Source organism: Chenopodium album, chromosome 16 (assembly GCF_948465745.1).
Source record: "Chenopodium album chromosome 16, dcCheAlbu1.1, whole genome shotgun sequence".
NCBI classification, from domain to species: Eukaryota; Viridiplantae; Streptophyta; class Magnoliopsida; order Caryophyllales; family Amaranthaceae; genus Chenopodium; species Chenopodium album.
Genome location: NC_137849.1, coordinates 4557912 through 4582379, shown reverse-complemented (window position 1 = coordinate 4582379; position 24468 = coordinate 4557912). Strand labels below are relative to the sequence as shown.

Below are 24468 nucleotides of genomic sequence, written 5' to 3'. Positions count from 1 at the left end.
ACCAAAAAAAGAGCCCTAATTTATACCTGGAAGCCTGGATCTCTGATGTATTAATTTTCAGGCTTGCTATGTTGATAATATTACACCCTATAGTACCTCATCGGAATACTGGCGGGATCTGTTCTGAATTAAGTAGTAAGCAGGCTGTACGAGCATTCAGGCCGGTATGAACCTGCTAGGGGCGTGGTCTATCCTAGGCCTTTGGTAGGCCGTGTGTCGTGACTTGGCAGCATTTTGTAGGCCTGTGATGACACTACCAGCGCTATGAATCCACGCACACTATAAGTATAAGTTAGACCTTGTAGAGGATCTGAGTTTGACCTGCCTCCTGTTCAAATTCAATTTTTTCTGACTTGGGAGAATTGGTATATTGGAAAGTTCCACGTCCAGTAGGGTAGTTTATGTAAGAAGAATGGAAGATCACTCAAAGTAGCTTAGGATTTAATTCAACAATTTATTCTTATCACTAATATAGTACTCCGTATTATAATTGTTGTCGTTGTCATTGTTGTCATTATCATTAATAATTCCAATTTATATTGCTCTTCTCATAATTATCATAATGTGTGATTAATTTGGAATAGTTCCAAATTTTCAACAGTTTTTTCAAAAGTTGGGATTAATATATCGAATTTTCTTTATTATCATAATGGGATTGACTCAAGTTTGATCTTTACTTGAAATCGTATTAGCCAAGCCTGAGATGTCCTTGGTTTGTAAGTGATTAATCGTATTGATTAAATTGAGGGATACTCCTACTTCTTCAAATGTAAAGAACAAAATTGAAATTTACAAACAATATCAAGTGAACCCTATACTACAAATTTTATATTGAGGTCAATTAAATAAGATTGAAATCTAAAAGATGAAAAATGCAAAGGTTAAGTTATACATACAGAGCTAGGTATTGGCATGGTGGGCTAGCATGAGGAATTGAGGGCTGATCAAGCATGATAAGAAAGTGACCAAACTTGACATGAGTTCGTCACAATCCTGACTTAGCACATGAGGCACACAAGTGAGCTATGATTCGTGTATGAACATCAATATTTTTTTTTACACGAGCTTGTTATTTCTGATTAATTTACTAAAATTATAAAGTAAAAGACTGACTCGACACAAAACAACTTTTTAAAAACCTATTTCAAGCATGGTTTGCTTGAGCACGAGACATGTTGAGATGTCGCGGTAGCCTACACTCCCCTACTCAAATGTTTAAGTCTAAGGCTATCTCCGATTTCCTTCCAGATGGTCCAACGGAGGAGCATGGCAGTCTCTTGCAAATAAAAAACAGCATGATGTAAAATTCACGATTATAAATTTATGCTTACATTTTCTTCTTTCTCCCCAAACCTATCTCGATTTTAATCATCAACAAAATCTCTCTGTTTCCCCACTTTCAAGTTACACTCAAAGATCAAATCTAGAAATTAGCATTAAAATTTCAATCTTTCTGTATCCTACACCAAGTTCATTTTTCTCTTTCTTCAAAAAAATTACCAAATAAGGTTGAATTTTTGTGGGGTTGTGTTCTAATTTCTGCTAAAAAATCGAATTTGTTGCTAAAACCCAAAATCTATACATACCCACAATTCATTTCTCCTCAATTTTCTCCCTTTTTGCAAAACAATCAAACATTGAGGTTGGTCACAGACCAAAAATGGCGGCGTCAGAGAACATGGGTTTGGTTCCAACTCAAAGAATGGAAGACAACTTGAATTCTCAGCTCCTTTTTCAGAGCAATAGAAACCCTTTAAGGTTCGGGCGGGGGCCCGTTAACCCGGGTTCGAAACCCGGGTATATGGATAACAAGCTCTTTACTATGGATCACCGTGAGAGGGGGTACTTCTCGCCGGAGCTCCGGCGAGGTGGTGATGGTGTAGGTGTTTATGAGGAGGGAACCGCTTCTCCGAGGCGAGGCGGGTCTCGGGATTGGAATGGGGGTGGACCCGCCTCGACACCGAGTAGCGGCGAGGAGGATGATGAGGAGGAGGAGGAGGAGGATGAGGATGATGAGGAGGAGGAGGATGAGGAAGGTGATGGTGAAGTGTTGGGATTGGTGGGAATTGGTGGTGGGAGGAAGAATAGTCATAGTGGTGGTTGTGGAGGGAGTAGTAGTAGAATTGGGGATAAAATTGGGGTTGGAAATTCTAAGGATCATGTTTCATTTGGTATGTTATGTGTTAATTAATTTATTTTTTCTAAGTTTATTTACTTAAGTTGTAGATTAAGGAGTTTGATTAAGTAGACTATGGTATGTGATCTTAAGTCTGAATTTATTGCACAATTAGAAATTCATGAGTAGGGGTGATCTATATTAGCCAATTCGAGTTATGAGAATGCAATTAGCTTTGTGGATTTGTTAAATTAGTCCAAAACCGAATCACTCGTACGTTACAACTTACAGTTCGTGGGGGTGATTAGCGATATAGGTTACTTGTGGTGGTGATTGTTGTAGTGTTATTGAGCTATTGGGGAATGGGGATAGAAATGGGGTTGAAATTTAGTGTCTGTCTTCAATTTGTAAGGTTATTATTATTGGATTCGTTTTTTCAGCTTGAATTAGGGAGGTTGGCTAGATGAATTAAAAAAATAGATTATGGTTGGAAGTTGCAAGTTTAATTAATTTAGAGATGTTATGTGATAATTCTTTTCACCTCATAGAAAATTTGATGCAATTTCAAGCCTGGACTTATTGTTTAGAATCTTATGCACAATGTCGAGGAATTGGATGTCCTGAATAGGGAGGGAGTAATGATAAGAAAATGTTATGGACCAGTGCTATGGTTTGTTTGGGTGTGAAAGCTTTTGGTTAATTTGTTAATTTGTGATGGTAGGTTCATCTAGGCAAATAATGATCAAGGATGGGGGTATCTTGCAACCAGGGGGTAATGCGAATAGAGTCAGTACGAGTGAGAATGACCAGCAAGGAAGAGTAGGGAACTATCAAAAAATGGTTACAGTTGCAGAACATGATGGTGGTGATGTGTATTATATGCAGTTGTTGCAAGGAACAGAAGGCTGCAGCCAAGGTCAGAAGGATATAGCTGGGGACAATGGTTGTGGGTTCAATGGAAGGAAGGACATCGCTACTACTAGTGATCCAGGAGAGTCACTGAGAGCAATTTTCTCTGATCCAATAACGTGAGTGATTGTGGAAATTAAACTTCTCTTGTTTGAGCAGAGGCCAGAAAGTTTATTATTTTTATGTTTTCCCTACTTTTCCTTAAAGGTATGCAGACGGAGTCAATCATAGAATTAGCCAATAATGTTCTATTAAATGGGATCTGAGTTTACCTAGTATCATGCATGCAATTTTCATAGGCTGATCTCTGATGCTTGTTGATTGCATGTCATTGCATTGTTAGTTACAACTAATCATAAGTTCAAATAAGGGGAAATAAGTCTAGATCAAGGCTATTAAGTTAATTATATAAATATACATAAACTATGGATATCTTGCATTGGAAAAAACACTTAGCATTTTGTTTACTAATAATATGTAATTACTACAAAAGTAATGCTATGTATCCACACCAAATTGCAAAGCCATGAGCTTCGTAGTTTGAAGATCTTGTTAGGCTTTTGCTTCCTATTCTGTCTCTTTTACTCTTCTTCCCTCTCCTAAATTTTTACATTATTCTTCCTCTTCTTTCCTTTGAAGCCTAAGACTATGGGTTTCGCTATTCTTTTATGTTTTGTATTATTATATTTTATCTTAGGGTTTCCAAGTTAGTGTTTTCTGAAGATTCTACTCGCTAGTTCTCCATGACCCAATTGTTTATCTGAGTGTTTATGGTGCAAAGTTTTGGCTACACAGGGGAGCTCTAATGGATGATGCAATGATATTACCTTGTGGACACTCCTTTGGAGGCGGTGGAATTCAGCAGGTTATCAAAATGGTGAGTAATCTGAAATTCCTATGTAAAATGTTATGTAGCTGATGATCACCTCCAACCCCCCCCCCCCCTCTCTCTCTCCCCCCCAGCGCGCCCCTTGAATCTGGATGCATTCTTTATGACGTTATTGTAAGACCAATTTGATATGTCTGCAATGTTGATTTATCTTCTTTTTTGGCAACTTGGCATATATAATATTGATTGATATAGTAATTTGATCACTGATCTGGCAGCATAACCGAAGTTTCTGGCTTGGATTATTTGGTTCCATGTGCTATATGGGCTTTGCGCCTATACCTATTACCTACCTTCTTATATGTTATTGATGAGCCATGATCAATTAACTTCTGTCATATGTGTAAAACATATTTGCAATGCTTAAGTTGTTGCCTGGTGAATGGCTGTGAATATTTTAAAACTCAGTGTATGAATCTCATGTAGGTTGACTAGGCACAGGCTTTTGTCAGAGCCTGTTGATCTATTACTAAGCTGGCAAGCCAGTAAATCCACCCTTTAAAGCCCTTTGCTGATTAGATGAGCGCTGAGCAAAAGCGTTCGCGATCCTCTCCTAAGACGAGTCAGCGGCGGAATCTGTCTTTTAAGTTAAGTCATTTCCTAAGACGGCTCTTCTTATTCTACGATAATCAAATTCTTCTACAATAATTCCACGAATCTGCTCGGAACTGGTCGATTCCTGAGCCATTCGTTCTCCCCTCTTGGTTGGCCTTTGCCAGGCACTACTCGACAGCTCAAAGCTGACGAGTACAAAAAGCATGTGATCTGTCCTTAACCTTCTAATAAGCGAACGAGAGTTGTTGAAACTAGCATATTGAAAGATCAATCGGCCGCTATGGCCAAGGCAAGCCCCCCAGGGAGGCCCCAAAAAATGAAAGTACAGGCGAGGACTCGACCCCCCAGAGCTATCCTTTTGCAAAATTGCAAGTTCTATCTAAGAAAGGATTTCGAGTCCTCCAGAAAGAATTTGAAGATCTTTTTGCAAAATTGCTCCCATTTCGAGTCTAGAGAAAAAATTGCAAGTTCTTCCTAAGAAAGGATTTGCCGTCCTCCAGAAAGAATTTACAGTTCTTTCTCTAGAAAGAATTTTGAGTCCTTTTTTCTTTCGAGAAGGGAGCATTAGGGAAATCCTCTTGATTGCAGTTTTCTCCAGACCTCTCTCGGAAAGCATGAAAAAAGGCTACTGGACTTTCACCATCTAGGGTACCGCACTCCACTGATTCGCCTAGCAGCACGACGCTTGTATTGCTCTCCCACAACCCCGTTTTCACGGTTTAGGCTGCTCCGGGCCTTGGAAAGTTTTTATATAAGCAACGGGGATTCGTAAATCCTCCAAACGTGGTTACAGATTAAAGAATTCGCTACAAGCACACTCGGAAATTAATTCTTTGGTTGGAATTTACGTAGTAGGAATTAATGATCCTTAGAAAGCTTCCACAAAATTTTTTAAGTCCATTTAATCTTGAATTCATGAGTGAATTAAAGTTATTGATTGAGTATCCATTTCAGGATGGATATAGGTGATTCAAGACATTCTTTGAGGAGTTATGTGAGGCTTGTGAGCAAATTGTCAATTGATCAAGAAATCAACCCAGTGATACCGACCTTGACTATAAACCCTTTACCTTATATCTTCAATTATAAGAAATTTCGTAACAAGTTCTGAATCCATACCCCACTCCCCCTCCCGTGCTATGCTCTTATGTCCTCAAAGGTTCTAAAGGATGACATATTATAGCAACTTAATCTTCCCACCAATGAAAAGTGCGTTCTTTATTCCCCTATCCATATATTTCATGACCGGACTGTCCACAAGCTCCCAAAAAGCTTTAGAGCTTGGACTACCACTTTGTGGAACCTTAATGCAATTGAATGGTCACTGTTGAATCTCAAATCCAACCGAGGTGACACTAGTTTCCAACTGATCTGGTTAGTAGTAACCCCAGTAAGACTGCAAATACACATAATTATTTTCATTCTAGATGAATGTTGAAAACTGCAGAATATCCAATACACCTTTCATCACATTTTAATCTTGTTTGTCTCGTGCCCTTGATGTTAGCTACATAAACCTGATCTTCAGATGTTATTGTTATCGACCATTTTGTACTTAGGAAGCTTTATTTTGTATATATCTCTCTAGACCATTACGTACTAGGCTATTTCTTACTCTTGTTGCAGTTTCTCCTTAGTCAATTCTTACTTGCCTAATTATAGGTCTTGTGACTTTTATATACTTCCCACACTTCGTGTTCAGAAAGGATCAAGGCTTGTTAAAGACAGTTTGTTTGCAAGCTCATGATCTGGGTAACTAGTACAAAATGACTCTTTGAATTCAAATAGAGTAACTGAGAGAATGTTTGTGTTTTTTAATCAATGACTTTGATTTTAAGTTCAAAGTATTTTTGTTCATTTGTTTAAAAGAAAATAAAGTGATTTCACAAAACTCTATTCAAGGAGAAATATATTTTGAACATACTTATCCAACCACTATATAACTTGGATCAAATGGTCCGTCATCCCACTAGACTTTCATACTCCATCCATTACCCACATACTGTTTATCCTTGTTAAACCTCCCAAATCTCATTTGGGAAAAGATTGTTTACAATCCTCTAACCCCCCCCCCCCCCCCCCCCTTTGGGTCCCCCCTTTCACTCATCCTCCCTCCCTAAAAAACATTCTACTATATCTCTATATTCACTATTAATGAACAAAACTCCACTATAATTTCTCTTATTTGAACCTCTGCCCAGGAGAACTGAGAAGTTTCCTAGATGGAGGGAGTATAATTATCCTGAAAAATATACAATATATCACTACTATTAATTAGCAAGGTTTTTATTTTATTCATTAATAAGAAAATTTATCGTTGCAAAATCAGCTGACTCTACCTTTTGAGATATTCTATAAACCTTCGATAATATTTCCCAGACATTTCCCAGAAGGTTCACTCCAGGTAGCTCACAAAAGCTAGAAGAGTCCTTCTGTAAGTATTCCATTATCGGTGAATCTTGATCAGTGACAGCAATTCTTTGCTATTATAATATACTTTGTCTCTCTGAGACTAGTGTGTCTCCAGGGTGGTGTGTGAGAGTGTTTTTTTTTTTTTTTTTTTTTTTGGTGTCTGATTAGCACGTGCACACACACGTGATAATATTATGGATTTCAGTTTTGAATGTATGTACCCAGTAATGCCTTTTGTCATTCATCAGTCATTTTACATCTCTCCTTGACTCCTTGCTAATGTATTTGTCATTTGTTCTTTGGTTAACGTTAATGTAAAGTAGAATAGAACACTGAATTTCTGAATCACAGGAGCCTGCTAACAAAATCCTTGATACTTAGTTACTAATGTATTGGAGAGTTCAGTATTTCCTCAAGCTTTGATTTTATTACCTCCTTTTGAAAAACTATGATCAAATTATGTCTTTTCTTCTATTTGCAGAAGGCTTGCTATACGTGCGCGAATCCTGTAACTGAAGAGTCAGTGGCAAAAAATCTCTGTAAGTCGTTAAATACAGAGGTACTTTAGCTTCGATTTATAATATGCTCATGGAATTGAGGTCAATGTAACTCCCTTCATGTTGTGAATCTGCTGTAGCCACTTAGGAGAAATGAATATCTGTGCGAATTTCAACCTTTAGATTAGTTGTGAGTGATGTTTAATTCTTATAATTCATATAATTTTCTGGTTGTTTTCAGCTCTTCGAATTGCTGTTCAAGCTTTTCGACGTGAAGAAGATTTACAGATGTACAAAGCTTCAAAAAGGAGAAGAGAGAGGCTTGAACAGGTCTCTTATGTTTCCTAGTGAATTCAAATTAACTGTTATTTTTTCCTAGTATTAAAAAAAATTAAGTACTTTCAAGGCATGGCTTTTTTTAGTGCGGGTTGTTGGGTGGAAGTGTGGGGGGCAAGTGGACAATTCATCTGTGATGAGAATAGTAGACAATCAGACTTGTTCAAACTAGATTTTATGTGGTAACTGAAATGAACTACAGTTGATTGCTTGTCTGTTATGCAGGACAAAGGTAATTATGGTGATTCATCTTTCTTAGATTCACCTAGAGGAAGAGGTGTACAGTTTCCATTCGTTGTGACCGACAGAGTCATCATCAAGGTTAGTGAAATAGTCACATTATTGTTTGTTTTGGCCATTTTCTTTGAGATTAAAAACTGATGATAGAACTGTAACTTCTATCAGGGAAACAAGAGGACACCACAACGCTTTGTGGGCCGTGAGGCAATTGTTACGACACAATGCTTGAATGGATGGTCAGTTGACTTACTACGTCCCCCCCCCCCCCCCCCTTCTCTCTCCTTATTGGAAAACACACACGTTACTCATCCAATGGAAGGGTGTGCAAGTTACAAGTCAATATAAAATCACCACAAAATATACGCAGAAAACACTTCTCTAATCAAATAGGTGAAAAATCCACAATCTTGTATGATTAATTTATCCTATTAGTGATGGATCACAACCGAGACAATCTCCATAGATCGTGTTAGTATGTAAATTCATCCCAAGAACGCTCAACCATTAACTTCTCAAATCTCAAGACTGCATCATCAATCTCAAGAATTTACTCTACCTTTCTTTAGAAAATATCAACCATCTTAGGAACACTTTCTAACTTCCTAAGATTACATCACTAATGTATGCTTGCAAGGCTTTTAACATTGAAATTCTCGCAAGGTGTAACGGCCTTATGAACACCCTCTAGTAACTTAAGATTCATACTTGCACCTAAACTTGGCTTTTTTAACTTTTATTGCACCTCCCCTTGGCTGGTCCTTTTGTGTGCACCACAACCTCATATCTGTCCTCAAGTCACAATAAGTACTCCATTTGTTTCCGAAAGTTCTTAACATTTACTGTCTGCACAAAAGTAAGGCAATTGGAGAGTGTCGATGTGATGAGTGGGTATAGGGGGAAAAAGTGGATAAAGTAATAGAGAGTTTAATAGGAAGTGTTGAGAACTTTTAGAAACAACATAATGAGTGAGTAAATAACCCATTACAGCATTACCTTCTCATATAGGACATGGAATTCTACTGCCACCAAATTATATTCTAGGCCTCTTTACATCCAAAAATTACACATCTTTAAGAAAACTAAATATAACTTATATGGCATGGGGATACCATGACCAGCACAGGCTTGCTGGCTCCTTGCACCGCCATGCCAATTGCCCAAGCTTCTCTTAATTTCTTTCTGAAGAAGTGGAATGTGTTTGCCACCCTCGAACTAATTCTTCTTTATTTTTCGCCATAGCCTTCCTGAAACCTTTGGTACCAACTCCATGTTGGTCTTGAATCTATTATTACCCCATCACCACCACCATCACACCACCCCCCCCCCCCCCCAAAAAAAAAAGAAAAAGAAATAAGAGAGAAAGAGAGAACTCTACAATGAGTTTTTTGCCCTTCAATCGTTGATTTTGCTTTGTTGTTCATGCATCCTAATTCTTCATTACTCATTATGGCTAATTTAGTGAAAGCCTGAAAGGTAATAAACTAAGGAGATTGTAACGATTTTGTTTAAAGAGTATTTACATCTATTTGAGTGTCCAAAGTCATACATGTCTTCAATCAGAAAACACTGATTTATTTTTATTATCCCTTCCTAGTTCCTACCATATTTTTGGGTGGTGGAGGTGCATTTTCATAGATAAAAAACTTATTAATGAAAAATCACTTGATAATTACTTGCGAACTCAGCACATTTCCTTTATAAAACCTTAAACAAACAAGCTCTTGGGGTATCAAATGCCTTGACATGGTTGCTTATATGGACATAGACACTTCAATCTGATTCAAAAACATGTTAGAATGGGCAAAATGCTAATGTTTGACTCATTGACACACTTGTTTTCAGAAAGTTTACTGAGTCTGAGCAACATTGTATTCTGGAACTCTGCTAGGAAAAATTGGTTATAAAGGATAGTTTATACGGAGTAGCTCTTTTAATAGTGACTTGAGTAAAGGTGTCGAGGTGATGAGGTGGGCTGGGTCGAGCTGGTGGGTGGAGTACTATGACCATCTCACAAAGCTGGTTTATAAAGCTTGGAGTACAACCCACCTCCCAATCGCTGTGATCTCTGGTCTCAACTCTCTAGATTACTTATTTCTCTTTATAAAGCTAGCTTGCTTATTACAGAGTACATTGTTGCTTTTGTTGAATCAGTTTGCATCTAGTTTACTTTAATGGAATAATGTGCGTCCTTTGTCACAAACATTCCTGAGAATTCCTTATTCACTTGTTAGGTATGTGGTGAAGACTCTGGACAATGCAGAGAGTGTAAAATTGCAATATCGATCACTGGAAAAGGTTCCAGACAACCCTTCCTCAAAGCCAATTGCAGAGAAGGCAACACCAAATTGGCTGTAGTCCCAAGATGCTTCGGCGTTGCTTAATCTAACAATTTCAGGTCAGGATCTTTAGAGGGTGAAGACGACACTTTGAGGCCTTGTATATATAGAGGGAGTCATTTTCAATTTTCACCAGAGGAATATGTGCCTTTGTATAACTTCCTCTATTCCATTGTATGTAATTTGTTTATTCAAATCTATTTTTCATTTTATTACATAATCCATAATCCCAAAGACAAAGAATTGAGCCACAGGCCCAGACTCGCATTGACGGAAAAGCCCAATGCAATAGGAGAAGTAAAGGTTCACAAAAATATACAAATTCTTAAAATGAATGTATAAAACTCACCCTAAAAATATGGTATCTATGTCCCCAAATTACAACAAAATTGTTGGTATATTTATCATGGCTATAAACTTGAATTTTCTCGTTCTAAGATGTGTATGAGACATCTAAAAGTTAAATACTAGTATGAATGCTCATGAGTGTTTCTTTTACAAAATGAAATGATGTACTCATTTCTAAACACACTCGGGTAAATAATATTAACTATAGGTTGTAAACCACCGTCTTCAAATTCCATATACATTAATTTCCAAAAAATATCCTGGTAAATAATGATAATACTGAGAAAGTAATTTCTATAGCACTAATAAAGTAATCCATATAAGAATTTCACAAATTCTTATATGCAGCTGGCCACACTTATGGACTACTTTGTTAGTGCTATATGGGTTACTTAGTTAATATTATAGGGGTTATTTCGTCAGTGTTATAGGATTACTCGGTCAGTGTTAAGGAGTTACTCGATTAGTGACTCATTGTTATAGAGGTTACTTTGTTTTTTTTTACAAGCGGCGATACGGTGTGGCCAACCACATACACGAGGAGTTGATATAATTTTATTTACTTCTGCTTTTACTTTTCCAAAACATGTTTTCTTTTTTTCCCAAGTACATCTCAAAATAAATGGAAACCTGACAATACATAAATAATTGAGTTTTACCTGGAATATCATTATTGACATCCCTGCTCCACAAAGGCAAACAACGTACATGCGCTCCATAAAATCGAAGTTAAAGTGAGAATCATTTTCGTCTCTCAATAAAGTGGAATTACAAAGTTATGGCTAAGTTTATATTCAACTATCATTGTGTGTAATGTTTTCTACATTTTGATGTTTACACTTCCTTTTCTTTTCCCCTCAAAAAACTTTGTGTTAGTCCCTACCATAACACCTTTAGTCTTTCCCCAAATAATGCATCACAAGTTTTTGTTGTCCTACAATAATATAGAGTACGAACTACTTCCTTCGTTCTTCGAATATTGTTAAATTAGTTTTTGCTAGACTTTTCAATTTCCAAACCTACACCTACCCCTTATGATCATCTATTGCGATTTATATAAGAACGAACATAGTCATGTGATATCCTCTGCAAGTTTCATCACGATATACTTACAAAATATTATTTTTTCATGATTTAAACTTACGTAAATAATCAAAGATAGATACCAATAATTTAACTCGTGTTTTGGAAAGTATTATCATCCGTGTTGCAGTATATTTATAGTGGAGAAAGCATAACTCTATAATAAGAAGTGAAAAAAGTGAAAACAATTAAGAAATAGTACTAGTGATTGACACGTAATTTTATCTTGAAAAAATTATACAAACTGTCACAAATATGACCCAACTACAATCATTAATATAAAATTGTTTTTATAATTAACTAGATTGACATTAATGTCGTTAAACACACTCAATGACATAAACATTACCTAACAAACGCAATGGCATGAATTATATCATAAAACCATTCTAGTAATGTTGTTATATTTATAATTGTATATTAAGTTTATGTCGATGAGTGATTTTAATGTCTAAGTTCATATCAATTTAATACAAGTTCGTGTCAATGGTGGCAGTTGCGTTCATGTCAATTGTCAATTAGTTTAATTTTGCCTTTTGTCTTTTGTTTTCTAATATAAGTATCATATTAGAAAATAATTATTACTAAAATGTTTATAGTTAGCTCTAAAGCCCTAAAGGATTGCAAATTTTGAAAAATTGTGGATAAGAAAGTGGAAAGGATGGGCTTTCTTCTCTTTAGTGCAAATGTCCGATGTTTTTTTGGATATATTTTTTTAAGTATATGACCACTTGTTTTTGTCTTTAGTTTTTTAAGGTAATAATGGAACACTTTACTTTGTTTTCTTTATCTTATTTTAAGAGCAAGTTTCATGTGATCTCATTTTACACAACTTATTGTATGATACTATTGTGAGATAACTTATTATGAGATTGCTTTATGCTTTTATATATTCCATTGCCCTTTTTTAGTGTGTAATGTCCTCGCTTAGTAACTTCTAAAATTGACAAAATTCACTTCTTCTCATCCATCTAGCTATAAATAAACAATGAAAATTAAGGGGATAAACGAATAGGATAAAGTTTCACCATATATGGATGTTCATTATTCTCTTCATACTTTAAAGATTATTGTATAAAGTCAGAGATTCCCCCTTAGCTTTATACTATGCTAAAGATTGTGTTAGTTTTTCAGCCAAGCAAACTTTGCTGCTTTCTTATGTGAATGATTCAGTTCAGTAGATCAGAACAGACCCTTATTTTAGGTCATACTTAGGTGATGAATCATATTATTCATATACTGGGTATGTTAAATGATATCGAGTTATTTACAAACCACGCCAGATTAATTTCATACAGTATGTAGTATATTATGAATAAATTTATCAAAGTTTACCTTATTAGGTTTCTTTATTGAGCCCAACCCTAATGTATAATTGTTTAATATAAACAAGTCTTAGATGCATTTTGGTAGTTGGGACAACCAACTCAATCCTAGTAATTCTAAGCACATGGAGTCATGGGAAATCTAAGTTAGTTTAACCAAAGAAACCAACGAAAATGAACATAATATTATAAAATAGGACCATCTTTGACTATTGAACTATAAACCAAACCAACTTAGAAGAATTTTCTTCTAAAGAAGAAATTGGGAAGTTCAAGATTTTTTTATTTTATTTTGAGGAAGAATTCCTTGATTATATGAATTACAAAGTTAGAGGAGCAATAGAAGGGGATTTCATGTGAGTCAATTCTTCTACCCAGTGATAATAGTACAAATTTTTGAAATGCTAAGATTCCAACAACATTGATCTTACCAACATTTGCACCATTCTATAAATCACTTGCAAACCAATTCTACGATTTTGATAAAGGGAAGAGTTTACATCTATACAAGGATGGGTGTTAACTTCGTAAGGAAATCTTTTTGTTTTTTTAAATAATAAGCGCTATGTATGTCAATGCAGAACTTTAACTAATGATATCGCTAATTATTAATAGTATAACTTTAAAAATTTAATATTTGAATACTATGTTTTGAGACAAATTTTACAAATACTAGCATCAAAGCCAAATTGAAACACTTAAATAAAAACGGAGGGATTATTATTTTAGATATACATGACAAAATTATACGTTTCTCATTATATATCAATTTCTATTATTGGAACCTAAATAGCAAAATAAAAAGCAACTAGCTATTGTTAATTTATTATAAACTAACATCAAAATTAAACAATTTTATCTTGGTCATACCACCCTTTAATGAACATGCCAAATACAAATTAAATTATGAAATTGTTGGTGAAAAATACTTTACAACTTTTACCAATTAAAAAAAGGTGCAAAAAGTCCAAAAAACCACCTCAAAAAGTCAAGAAACCAACAGAAAGACAAGGACAATACGGTCTTTTAATTCTTTTAGATTAAAGATTTCAACAAAAGGCGGGAATTCTTTTTACTTTATTTAACTTTATAATAAAATTAACAGAAATTCACATGGGAAAATATTGTTGTTTTGTGATTTGTATAGTTGTGGTTAAAGCTGATCCTTCATTTGACAATACCAAATCAATGTCAGTGCTTGCTAGCAAAATCCATCCAAAATTCCACCATTTTCTACTAATCAAGAATGTTTGATCAATACCTAATTAATATTCCAAACGTTTTACGGATATTATTTACCATGATCGGTAAAGTCAATATAAATATCAATTGACTCGTATCTGATTACTTGTATCAATATGTCCAATTCAAACTTCAGGTATACTCATATTCCGGGTTTAACCAAACCGACAATATAAATGAACAATATGACGTGAGCAACTCCGAACAAAATCCGGTCTGACACCTCTAGGATTCGACTTTACCTCTGACTACCACAAATGGGAACAACAGGAAGACGGTGATATTTCGAATTTTTGTGAATTGATCAAAATACAACCAAGAATATGAACTTACACTTTCATTTCACAATCATAAATAGAAGGTGGAACTACCTAAAGATATCCAAAATGGGTTGCCAAATTTGAACCCGGTGAAGAGGAATCCGGCAAGAACTACTCCTAGTTGCTACTTACAACATACAGTGGGAAACTACAAAGGCAGAAGCTAAGGACCCAAAAAAATGAACTAACAATGGGAATTAATTAGTTTTCGACAGCCTCCAGCTTGTTTACATGCAAATACACAGACCGTATTCCTCTTCGCCGGATAATTCAACTGTAAGTTCGACATGTTAGTATTTAGGCATGTCGAATAATAGTACTTACCCTGAGTCTTCTTGGCCTTCCGAAGGACACCTGATTAATTCCAAGATATTAACCACCTCTGTCATATCAGGTCTGTTAGACGGCACCTGTGATGTGCAAATCAACCCTAACTTCATAACTGGAATGGCTTCCTCAGCTGGGAATCTACCTTGCAACCGCTCATCAATACATTCTTCTACCTTCCCTTCTTCGAGCGCTCCTCTTACCATGTCACACAAAACGATCACGTCATCCTCCATGTACTCAACAGGTCTTTTTCCAGTCACCACTTCAAGTACCAAAACTCCAAAACCATAAACATCACACTTCTCTGTAATTTTTACAGTTCGGCATGCAAATTCAGGCGCCATGTACCCAAGAGCACTCTGAATCTTGCTGCTTAAAATGTATCGATCCAGCATGGGCAACAATCTCGCTAATCCAAAATCACCCACTTTAGGCTCACCTGAGCTATCTATGAGTATGTTGCTAGATTTAAGATTGTAGTGGATGACATTCAGTTGGTGCAAGTGAGATAAACCTTTAGCCATCCCAACAATTACATTGAACCGGTCATTCCATGAAAGAAAGTTCCCACCTCCTCCTTCATGGAGATGCTTATGTAAACTTCCACCGGAGATAAATTCATAGATAAGAAGTTGAAGTGATTGAGTCCAATAATAGCCTTCAAGTGTGACAAGATTAGGGTGCCTGATTTTCCCCAACTTCTTCACCTCTCGCTCAAAATCTTCTTGGGACTTGACAAGACTTGAAACAGTTAGCTTCTTTATAGCAACGGGGCGACCATTTTGGAGAACAGTTCGGTAGACAGCCCCAAACCCACCACGGCCAAGTTCACAATCCTTGTTGAGTAGAGCGTGGGTACCAGTGCTGAAATCAGGCTCTCCTGAAAATATGACCAGCTTACCAGAATTTGCATCTGTAGAGGGGGAACTGCTGAAACCATCACCATTAGATAATGCAAGGGCAGCAGCAGAGCGAGATGCTGAGGCTCTAACACGTAGGTTGAGAACTGTGATGGCAATCACACCGATTACAATTACTGCAGCAGCTCCAATAGCAATGAGGGAGGAGATGCTCAGGAGGTTTTTCTTGTGACCAAATGTAGCAGGTAGAGAAGAGCCAGAGAAAGCATCACCGGTGGAGTTGGGGTTAAGAACAATGGGTTTGGGAAGGACAGAGGAGCAAGATTTTTTTGTCGCAGAGCCACAAAGCGATGGGTTGGCTGAGACAGCGGAGGGGTTTATGGTGTTAAAGAAACCACCAGGTAGTTCACCTTGTAGATTATTGTGGGAAACATTGAAGGAAACAAGATGTTGAAGATTAGCTAGTTGTTTTGGCATACTTCCACTTAAATCATTGGAAGAAAGGTCCACAGTTTGTAGGTCAGCAAGTTTTGATAGAGAAAGAGGTATAGGTCCCTCTAGACTATTATGAGATAAGATCCTGGCATAAGAAGAATTAAAAATGAGAAATTTCGTAGTAATTCAGAAAAGGACATCAAAAAATACCAAACACGGCCATATCAATGCATGAGCAATTAACAACCACAATGGACCTCATCTAGCACAACACAGTAATTTCAATAGACAAATTATTAAAGCTTGGTTTTGTATTCTTATCAGCCAAAGAAAGTTAAACATTGCACTGAAATATTTGGGGAGAAAAAAATAATTTTGACAAACTAGACTGTTGATTTCTCGAAGCAGACAGCATGAAACTTAAAGGGAAGCTGCTAAAAAATATAGAACAGTATATAATACAGATTATACGTATATACAACGGCAACAATGAGCAACTAGCAGCATGACTTACATATACGATAGAAATGTGGAAGTCAGTAGATAAAGAGAGAGCGCTTACAGTACTGAGAGTGAAGAACAATGCTCAATTGAAGTAGGTATTATCCCCTCAATAAAATTCTTTTCCAGTATCAATTCTTGCAGAGCAGTAGCTTTTCCAATTTCGGTAGGGATGCTCCCATTCAGCTTGTTTTCGCTCAAATCAAGAACATTCAATGCTTTTAGTTCCCCGACATTTCTGGGAATAGGACCCGTCAAAGAGTTCTTAGACAAATTCAAGAACGCCAAGCTGCTAAAATTAACAAGTGCTGATGGAATTGCCCCAGTTAACACATTATGGGACAAATCCAACACCTCAAGGCTTTGATGCGAGGCTTCTTCCGCTGAAGCTAGAGAATCGTCCATAGTTCCACTAAATTTATTTTCTGAAAGCAATATTTCTTGCAAAGCAACCTTAAAAATCCACTTAGGTAGATCCCCAGTCAACAAATTCTGCCTAAAATCTATGATTTGAAGGCTTAAACAACTAGCCATAGATTCAGGTAAGCTACCACTCAAAGAATTCATTGACATATTTAACACCTTCAAAGACCTAAGTTTTTCCACAGAAGTTGGCAAAACACCAGAGAAGTTATTAGCTGAAAGATCCAGATTTTCAAGCCCTTTCAACCCTCCAATCCATTCAGGAACCTGACCCACAAATGAATTCTCTCCCAAATTAAGATACCCAATAAAACTCAAGTTCAGCAATGACTTTGGCAGGTTCCCAGAAAACAAATTCCCACTAAAATCAAGTGACTTCAACAAGGAGCACCCTCCAATTTCACCCGGGATTCGCCCGGTAAGCCGGTTTCGACTCAAATTAATGGTTCTCAGGTTAGCCAAACCATCCATTCCCTTTGGAATTTCATGAGTCAACTGATTATAAGACAGATCAAGTGACCTTAACCCTTGCAAACCCCAAATCCCAGCAGGTAAAGCCCCAGAAAACTGATTAGCAGACAAATTAAGCACAGAAATTCCAACACATGAGCTCAAACTATCAGGGATCTGCCCTGAAAACTTGTTATTAGCTAAATTAACAGTTCTCAAAGGTCCACATTGTCTAAAAAAATCAACAGGCAATACACCAGAAAATCCATTTTCACTCAAATCAAGTATTCTCAAGTTAGAAAGCCTCACCAATGCAGGGCTGAGACTCCCAGTGAGGTTGTTCTTCGACAGCGAAAGCTTCCGGAGTGCTTGGAGCTGCAGTAAGCCTCGACCGAGCTTACCCGAAAGTGAAAACCCGTCTAGATTGAGCTCAGAAACACGGTTGGATCTAGGGTTACATTTAATACCTCCCCAATTACATGGATTATCATCATCTTCATTCCATGAAGCTAATTTTCCATTTGGGTCTTTAATGTCTGCTTTGAATACAATTAATCCCAATACATCATCATTCAATGAAGGGCTTAAAGATGGTGCACCCTTACAATTTGGGAATAATCCCAAAATTACTAGGATTATTAAACAAACTAGCTTCCTCATCCTTCACAACAACCCCAGCTCAAAAACTAGATTTTCAGCTTAATATTGAGAAAATCAAGACACCCATTTCATAATTTAATGAGTTCAAAAAAACCCAGAAAAATGACAAACAAATTCAAGAAAAAAACTCCCAAATTTTCCTCACTTTTTCTGCTGGTTTTGTGCTGAACTGAAAGTGTAACGGCTATAAAACAAACGGAAAAAGTGGAACCCAGTAAACAATCTACCAAACGGATAAATGCAGATAATTCAAAGGGTTAATCAAGCTAAAAATGAAGAAAAAAAACTCAGATTTTGAGTTAGAAACCCTAGAAAAAAGGGTGGGAAATGGAGGTTAATTACTAAAAGAGCTTTTTTTTTTCAGAAGTTGGGAAATTTCAGAAGTAGAACAGAGCAAGTAGTGAACATGAAAGGGTAAGTTGAAGAAGGGTATTACTGGAAAAGTAGGGGAAAAAAGGGCGGCGCCGGTGAAATGCGGTGGTTGAGACGGTGGTTGTGAAGGAGATAGATTGAGAGGAAAGAGAGTGAGAAGAGAGGGAGTTAAGGGAGTGAGAGAAAATTTAATAGGGGATTTAATAAACAGGGGAAATTTTGGAGGAGAGAGAAAGTGAGAAAGTGAAATGCGGGGTCCATTTCTTTGAATGTACTATTGCTATGATTATACGTGGCTTTAGATCAACGGTGGGACTTTTTTCCTATGTGGCTTACACGTAGGATTTTATAAAAAAAATGTTTTTTTTTAAAAACGGTGTTTTTTTTCTATGGCTGGCCGCACTGTGTGATCAGAGTTACTTATTTACTGAGTCTAGTGCATTTTTGCTGGGCTTATTTATTCTTTTTGACGAGGGGGTTATTTATTCAAGAGTTACTTATTTAGAACTTATTCAATCAATCAAGAGTTATTTATTCTAAGGTCACTAGGTCGGTTAGCGCGTTTTCTGTATGAGAGTAAATCTTGATTGACCATATAGCCCCTGAAAAAATACCTCGATGTGGCCAGCCACATATAAAAATTTGTGTTTAGAAAAAGGATTTATAATTTATTTTTATTTTTTTAGAAAAAATTTTAAAGGCTTATTTGGGTTTTTTTTTTCTTAATAATGTTTGGAAATTATTAAATTCCAATTATTCCATTAATACCTTTAACACCATAATTGAATGAAAATCGTTTTAGTTGTGACTTGTGAGTAGGGGTGTTCATAAATCGGTCTGGATTGAAAAAATGGATCGGACCACCTCGAATCGGACCAAACCGAATTAATCGGTCCGATCTTTGGGTCTAGAATTTTATTTTTTCGGTCTTCTGTCTGGTCTGCTCCAAAACCCTATAAAATTCGGTCTTGGAGCGGACTGATTTTTTTTATTAAAAATATGCGTGAAACCTTAAATAATGATTAAGATTATCCTTAATAAGCTTAGAAAACTTTAAATTTATGACCTTTTTTGTACTAAATATACAAAAAAAAAGACGTTAAAGTGCAGAATTTCTTTTACTTTTTTCAAGTTTTACATAAAATTAATAAAAAAAAATTAGAATTCTTTTTTAAAAAAACTCTTAAATTGGTCCAAAGCGGTCCAGTTCGGGTTTTGGATCGATTTTTTCGGTCCGGTCCGGGTTTGGTCCTAGCTTAATCGGTCCGGTTTTCGGTTCTTAAATTCTCATTTTCGATCCGGTCCGGGTCGGTCTGGTGCGGTCCGGTCTTGGACCGATGAACAACCCTACTTGTGAGTGAGAAATTCATTTGTTAAATTTAAACTCATGTATTTTAATGAAAATCAAATGCAAAAGATGTGTGGATAATTGGATATGTATAGTCACCTTAAAGTAAGTATGTTCAATATACAATTTATACATACAACTATACAAGTATGCACCTTTATCAATTCTGTTCACCATCTACTTTATTTTTCTCAAGAATAATCCATGTACATAAACATAATCGATCATGACAATTAATTAAGGATCTCAATCAAATTGTTTACTTACAATAAATAATTAAAAATAATGCCAAATAAATTAAAATAATTAGATTATTTTTTTGGTGTTTAGATGAGAACCACAAAGACGGTGATGAGAATCGCCTCTTAAAATCACCCGAAATTGAAAAGGGAGATCTAATTACTTCAAATATCTCTCACTCTCAAATTAAAATAGGTAGATTACTCACTCTATCCGTGGGATAGTATGATTGCATGTAGCCAATACTCCAATAGCATGGACATGCAATGAAAAGTGAAATTGTCACCTCAACATCATTTTAATGGTGGGTGAGAATTAAATGAAAAAAAAAGTGGTTTATTAATTATAGTGGACAATGAAAATATTAAAAGTGATAATGATATCTGAATATTTGATACGAGTACTCATTGCAAATTTAGTACGGTAGTTAAAGATGTGAGGTAGGTGGCATCATTAAAGAAACATCCACTGATCCATAATTACTCACTAAGTAATTAGTGCATTCCTTAATACATGAACGTGAAAGTAAAATCAATGTAACTCCATTTTTAACAATTGAAGGAACATTACCCTTTTCCAATTTCCATATAAGGAAATACTACAACATGCAATGCAAAAATCAAAACAAATTTAATTACTGGTTTTAGATAAGTATTGTCTTTTTTCTTCAAATCAAAAAAAAAAAATAAAAAAAAATAAGTATCATCTTTTAAAACTTTACCAATTATAAATAAGATTTTATCTCTCATAATTCTTAACACGGTTTCCTTTCAATTTTCATCTTAAAATATTATTTATACTTTTATTTTATTCATGAACACGCATATATTATATTAACAGTTTAGTATCACATTCTTCTCACTACTATAAAATCGATAGTATCCCCACAATCATCTGTAATTTTTTATTTTTTTTAATAACAATGATAATTAAACAATCACTTATCACTTAAACTCTTTTGCAAATATAAGCATACAAAGACATTTTATTTTATTTTTTTGGATAGGGGGAAAAGTACTTCATAGAGCATGTCTATTTATGAATAGTTTTCTTTTCTCGTCCCTCTTATCTTCCCAATCCCTTGATCAACCACTTTCTTACATGGTCACCACACATTATTCATGACATCAAACCAAACTCCATCCAACTCATGAACAAAAGTATTAGTTTATCCCACTCTTTTTTTACTTCGTCTATGGGGATAAAAGGGTGATTTAGACCTTGTTTGCATGGTAAAGAACATTCTTCATTTCATATGTTCAAGTAACAAAATAACTATAATTCATCAACGTAACTATTTTGACAATAATTTGTATAATTGTATAAAATACGGTAGCTAGTCAAAATACCTAATGCAACTAATTAATTAGCTTAGTCAAAGCACCTATTGCAACTACTTAGTTAAACCAATCAATGCAATTAGTTTTTAACAATAATGAACTACTATACGTCTAAACCTGCTAATTATTAAACAAAATCGTGGTTTATAGAGAGTTATGTGCAATAATTATGTCAATATTGATTGAGATTACAAATAAACACGGCTATATATATATCGTACTTTTTGTTTCTAATAAATTAATCATCCTTCATACTTGTACTATAATAATTCACACATGCTTATATACTAGAATTTAATCAATACATTTTACATACATAAGAAATTATTTTAGATGTTATTAATTAAATACTTGTTAGTAGTTTTCTGTCATTATCATATCTTAATCACAATATTATTACACGACACAAGGTTGAAATGACAAATCAAAGTGGAAAGGGATTTATAGCCACTAATAGCAAAGTAACAAAAGTTGAATAAAATTGCATAATCAATCCAAAATTGGAACATCATTAAAATAGAGAAAAGGGAAGAAATAATATTAGCATTAACAAAAAAAAAAGGAGCTAATTAAGGTGGTGGAAGTTAGTCAAGGGTCCAAGGGGAAGTCACGAGTAGGGTGGTTTGGAACATTAAAGAAGGTTCTTTAGTTTTAAGGGGCACACTTCCATTGAATGGAATGGAAAGGGACCCATAATTATTTGTCATTGATATTGTGCCCTAGCTACTTTAATGCATGCCTTCTTTCACTCCTATGGTAGTAGTTGCCATGAAGGGCAACCATTTTAAAGGTCCTTGATCTTCCTCCATTTCTATCATTGTCACTTAATAATTAATGTAAAAGAGGAAATCCGGTGAAAATCCGTTGAAATGAATATTAAATGGGTGGATGTTGAATCAGGTGTTAAATGAGTGACGGATTGAATGACAAATGGTTGAAGTTTCACTTGAAATTAGTTGATTTGTTACCTAAGCTACTTCATTTATCAATCCTTTTTCATATAGTTATTAGATGTAGATGTCAAGTACTTTGTTGTTTAATGTGAATGCCAAGCATAAACTAGCGGTAGGAATAGTAAAATAAAAATATACAGTATAATTTTTATACATTTTGTTACTCACACTCTCTAAAAGCAGTTAGTTTTACTACATTTTTGAAACACTACATCAAACATTTAAATCTATTCTTTGTCACGCAATACTTTGACAAATAGGAATATTCAAATTACTATTGTTTTGCAAATCAAAATGCTAAAAGGCACTATTTAAAAATCAGCTACTAACCATACTCCAAGTCGATCAAGCTTTGTTATTTGTAATGACAATATAAATAAGCTAAGGGAGAAATGATTTTCAATCTTTCATGCATATATACTCTATAACATTTGGGTTTCTCTCTCAAAGCTTAGTTGCAAAGTAGATCACAACTCAATGACTCATACTTTCCTAACCTACTCTTGAACCCCCTCCCCCAAACTTATTTACAAGGACTATATTAAAGGAAGCTCGAAAAATACATGTTTGTTTATTTATTATTATTTTACAATTAATAAGACATCATACGACTTGAATTAGAATTTAACCTTCATTCCTTGACATTAATTTGGTAGAGTATTTTTGGGCAAGTCACTTAGAAATACGAGAAAATAAAATCAAGGAATCCTCACGGCCTCACCTTCACTTTGCAAGAATCAAACCCTATAACGGGCAAATATGGAGTATAAGCCTACAATAGTTGGTTAGCTACCCTCAAAGTCCTTCCCTTGTGAATTGTGATACTCTAAAGTTTGTTAGCAATACAAATATACAATACTTTATCATAACTTTAAACCTTACAAGTTGTCCACATTTGTTATGTAATAATACTTATGACCCCAAACAAAACACATTATATCATTCACATTACATGATGATTATTATCCATGAATTATTTGCCTCCAAAATGTACATACTTTTATTTTTTTGGTATTAAAAAATAAAAATAAAAAATAAAAAAAACCCTACCAATATGCTTTCCTTTATTGTGTATTACTATAATAATATGGATCACTTATCCTAATCCCATAGTAACATGCTAAAGTCAAAGGCTTAGAGAAATGGACAGAACTAAAAATGATACAAAAAAAGGCAAAAGGCTATTGATGTGAGTTGCAAACAGCTATAAAAATGGGTTTAGTGTTTGACTTATTAGGGAATAACTTATAAGCTAATGAAGACAGAGAATAGAATTACAAAGAAGAGTAAACCTCCAAATACAACAAGTCAATTTCAGTGTATTGACAAACAGCTTCCCTGCCGTTGCTTGCCTTTTTTATGTGATGTTGTAATCACTAGACTCACTAGTTCGAGCAATTTCCCTTGGCATTTTCAAAGGGACTCTTATATAATGTGTTTAATAATAATAATAATAATAATAATTATACTTAGCTAATATATTGTTAATTTAACCTTTGCTTCTTGACTTTAGCCAAATTGAGCATGTTACTATATACTAGTACTTGTTAAAAATCCAAATTAAAGAATTAATGTATCATGTTGTTATAGCCGTATGTATAACCCGTATAAGACCTTACATGTCTAGGGTGCATGATTTGTTCTACCCAAGGTGAAATTTTAATTTTAATTTTTAAGAAAAAAAATTTCAATATGTAGAAAAATATTCAAGGAAAATGAAGATATCAACACCAAGTCGGTCTAGCACAAGGCACAACATAGGTCGACAAAGTATGCTAAGATCAATGAAGTTTTGCTTAGGTATGCAAGCACCAAAGCACAACCGGTAGGATTGGACCATGCACAAGCTGACCTTTTCAAAATTTTGACATGACCTGGCACGATACATAGCTCATGGACTAGGCCTACCGAACTCCAAAACACATGGCTCGTTACGAGGCATGACCCA

At 35.2% G+C, this 24468-nt stretch overlaps 2 protein-coding genes across 3 annotated transcripts; one reads left to right on the top strand and one right to left on the bottom strand.

Moving 5' to 3' along the window:
* The first annotated feature begins 1199 nt into the window (after window positions 1-1199).
* Window positions 1200-10541, top strand: LOC145584724 (U-box domain-containing protein 62-like). 2 transcript variants are annotated; one of them, XM_081641529.1, is made up of 8 exons: window positions 1203-2171; window positions 2838-3144; window positions 3821-3902; window positions 7363-7420; window positions 7620-7708; window positions 7940-8035; window positions 8120-8190; window positions 10186-10541. In XM_081641529.1, exons 1-8 carry the CDS (start codon window positions 1661-1663, stop codon window positions 10307-10309), a joined length of 1338 nt encoding a protein of 445 aa, XP_081497655.1. In that variant the 5' UTR covers window positions 1203-1660; the 3' UTR covers window positions 10310-10541. The 2 variants fall into 2 exon arrangements, 1 of the variants encoding a protein (XP_081497655.1); XR_014100400.1 differs by lacking the exon at window positions 10186-10541 and having other exon boundaries at window positions 1200-2171; window positions 7917-8035; window positions 8120-8192.
* Window positions 10542-14569: 4028 nt separating this feature from the next.
* On the bottom strand, window positions 14570-18795 carry LOC145586113 (uncharacterized). Its single transcript, XM_081642857.1, has 2 exons — window positions 16796-18795; window positions 14570-16378 (listed from the first exon to the last, which is right to left on the bottom strand). Exons 1-2 carry the CDS (start codon window positions 18265-18267, stop codon window positions 14929-14931), a joined length of 2922 nt encoding a protein of 973 aa, XP_081498983.1. The 5' UTR covers window positions 18268-18795; the 3' UTR covers window positions 14570-14928.
* Window positions 18796-24468: the final 5673 nt, after the last annotated feature.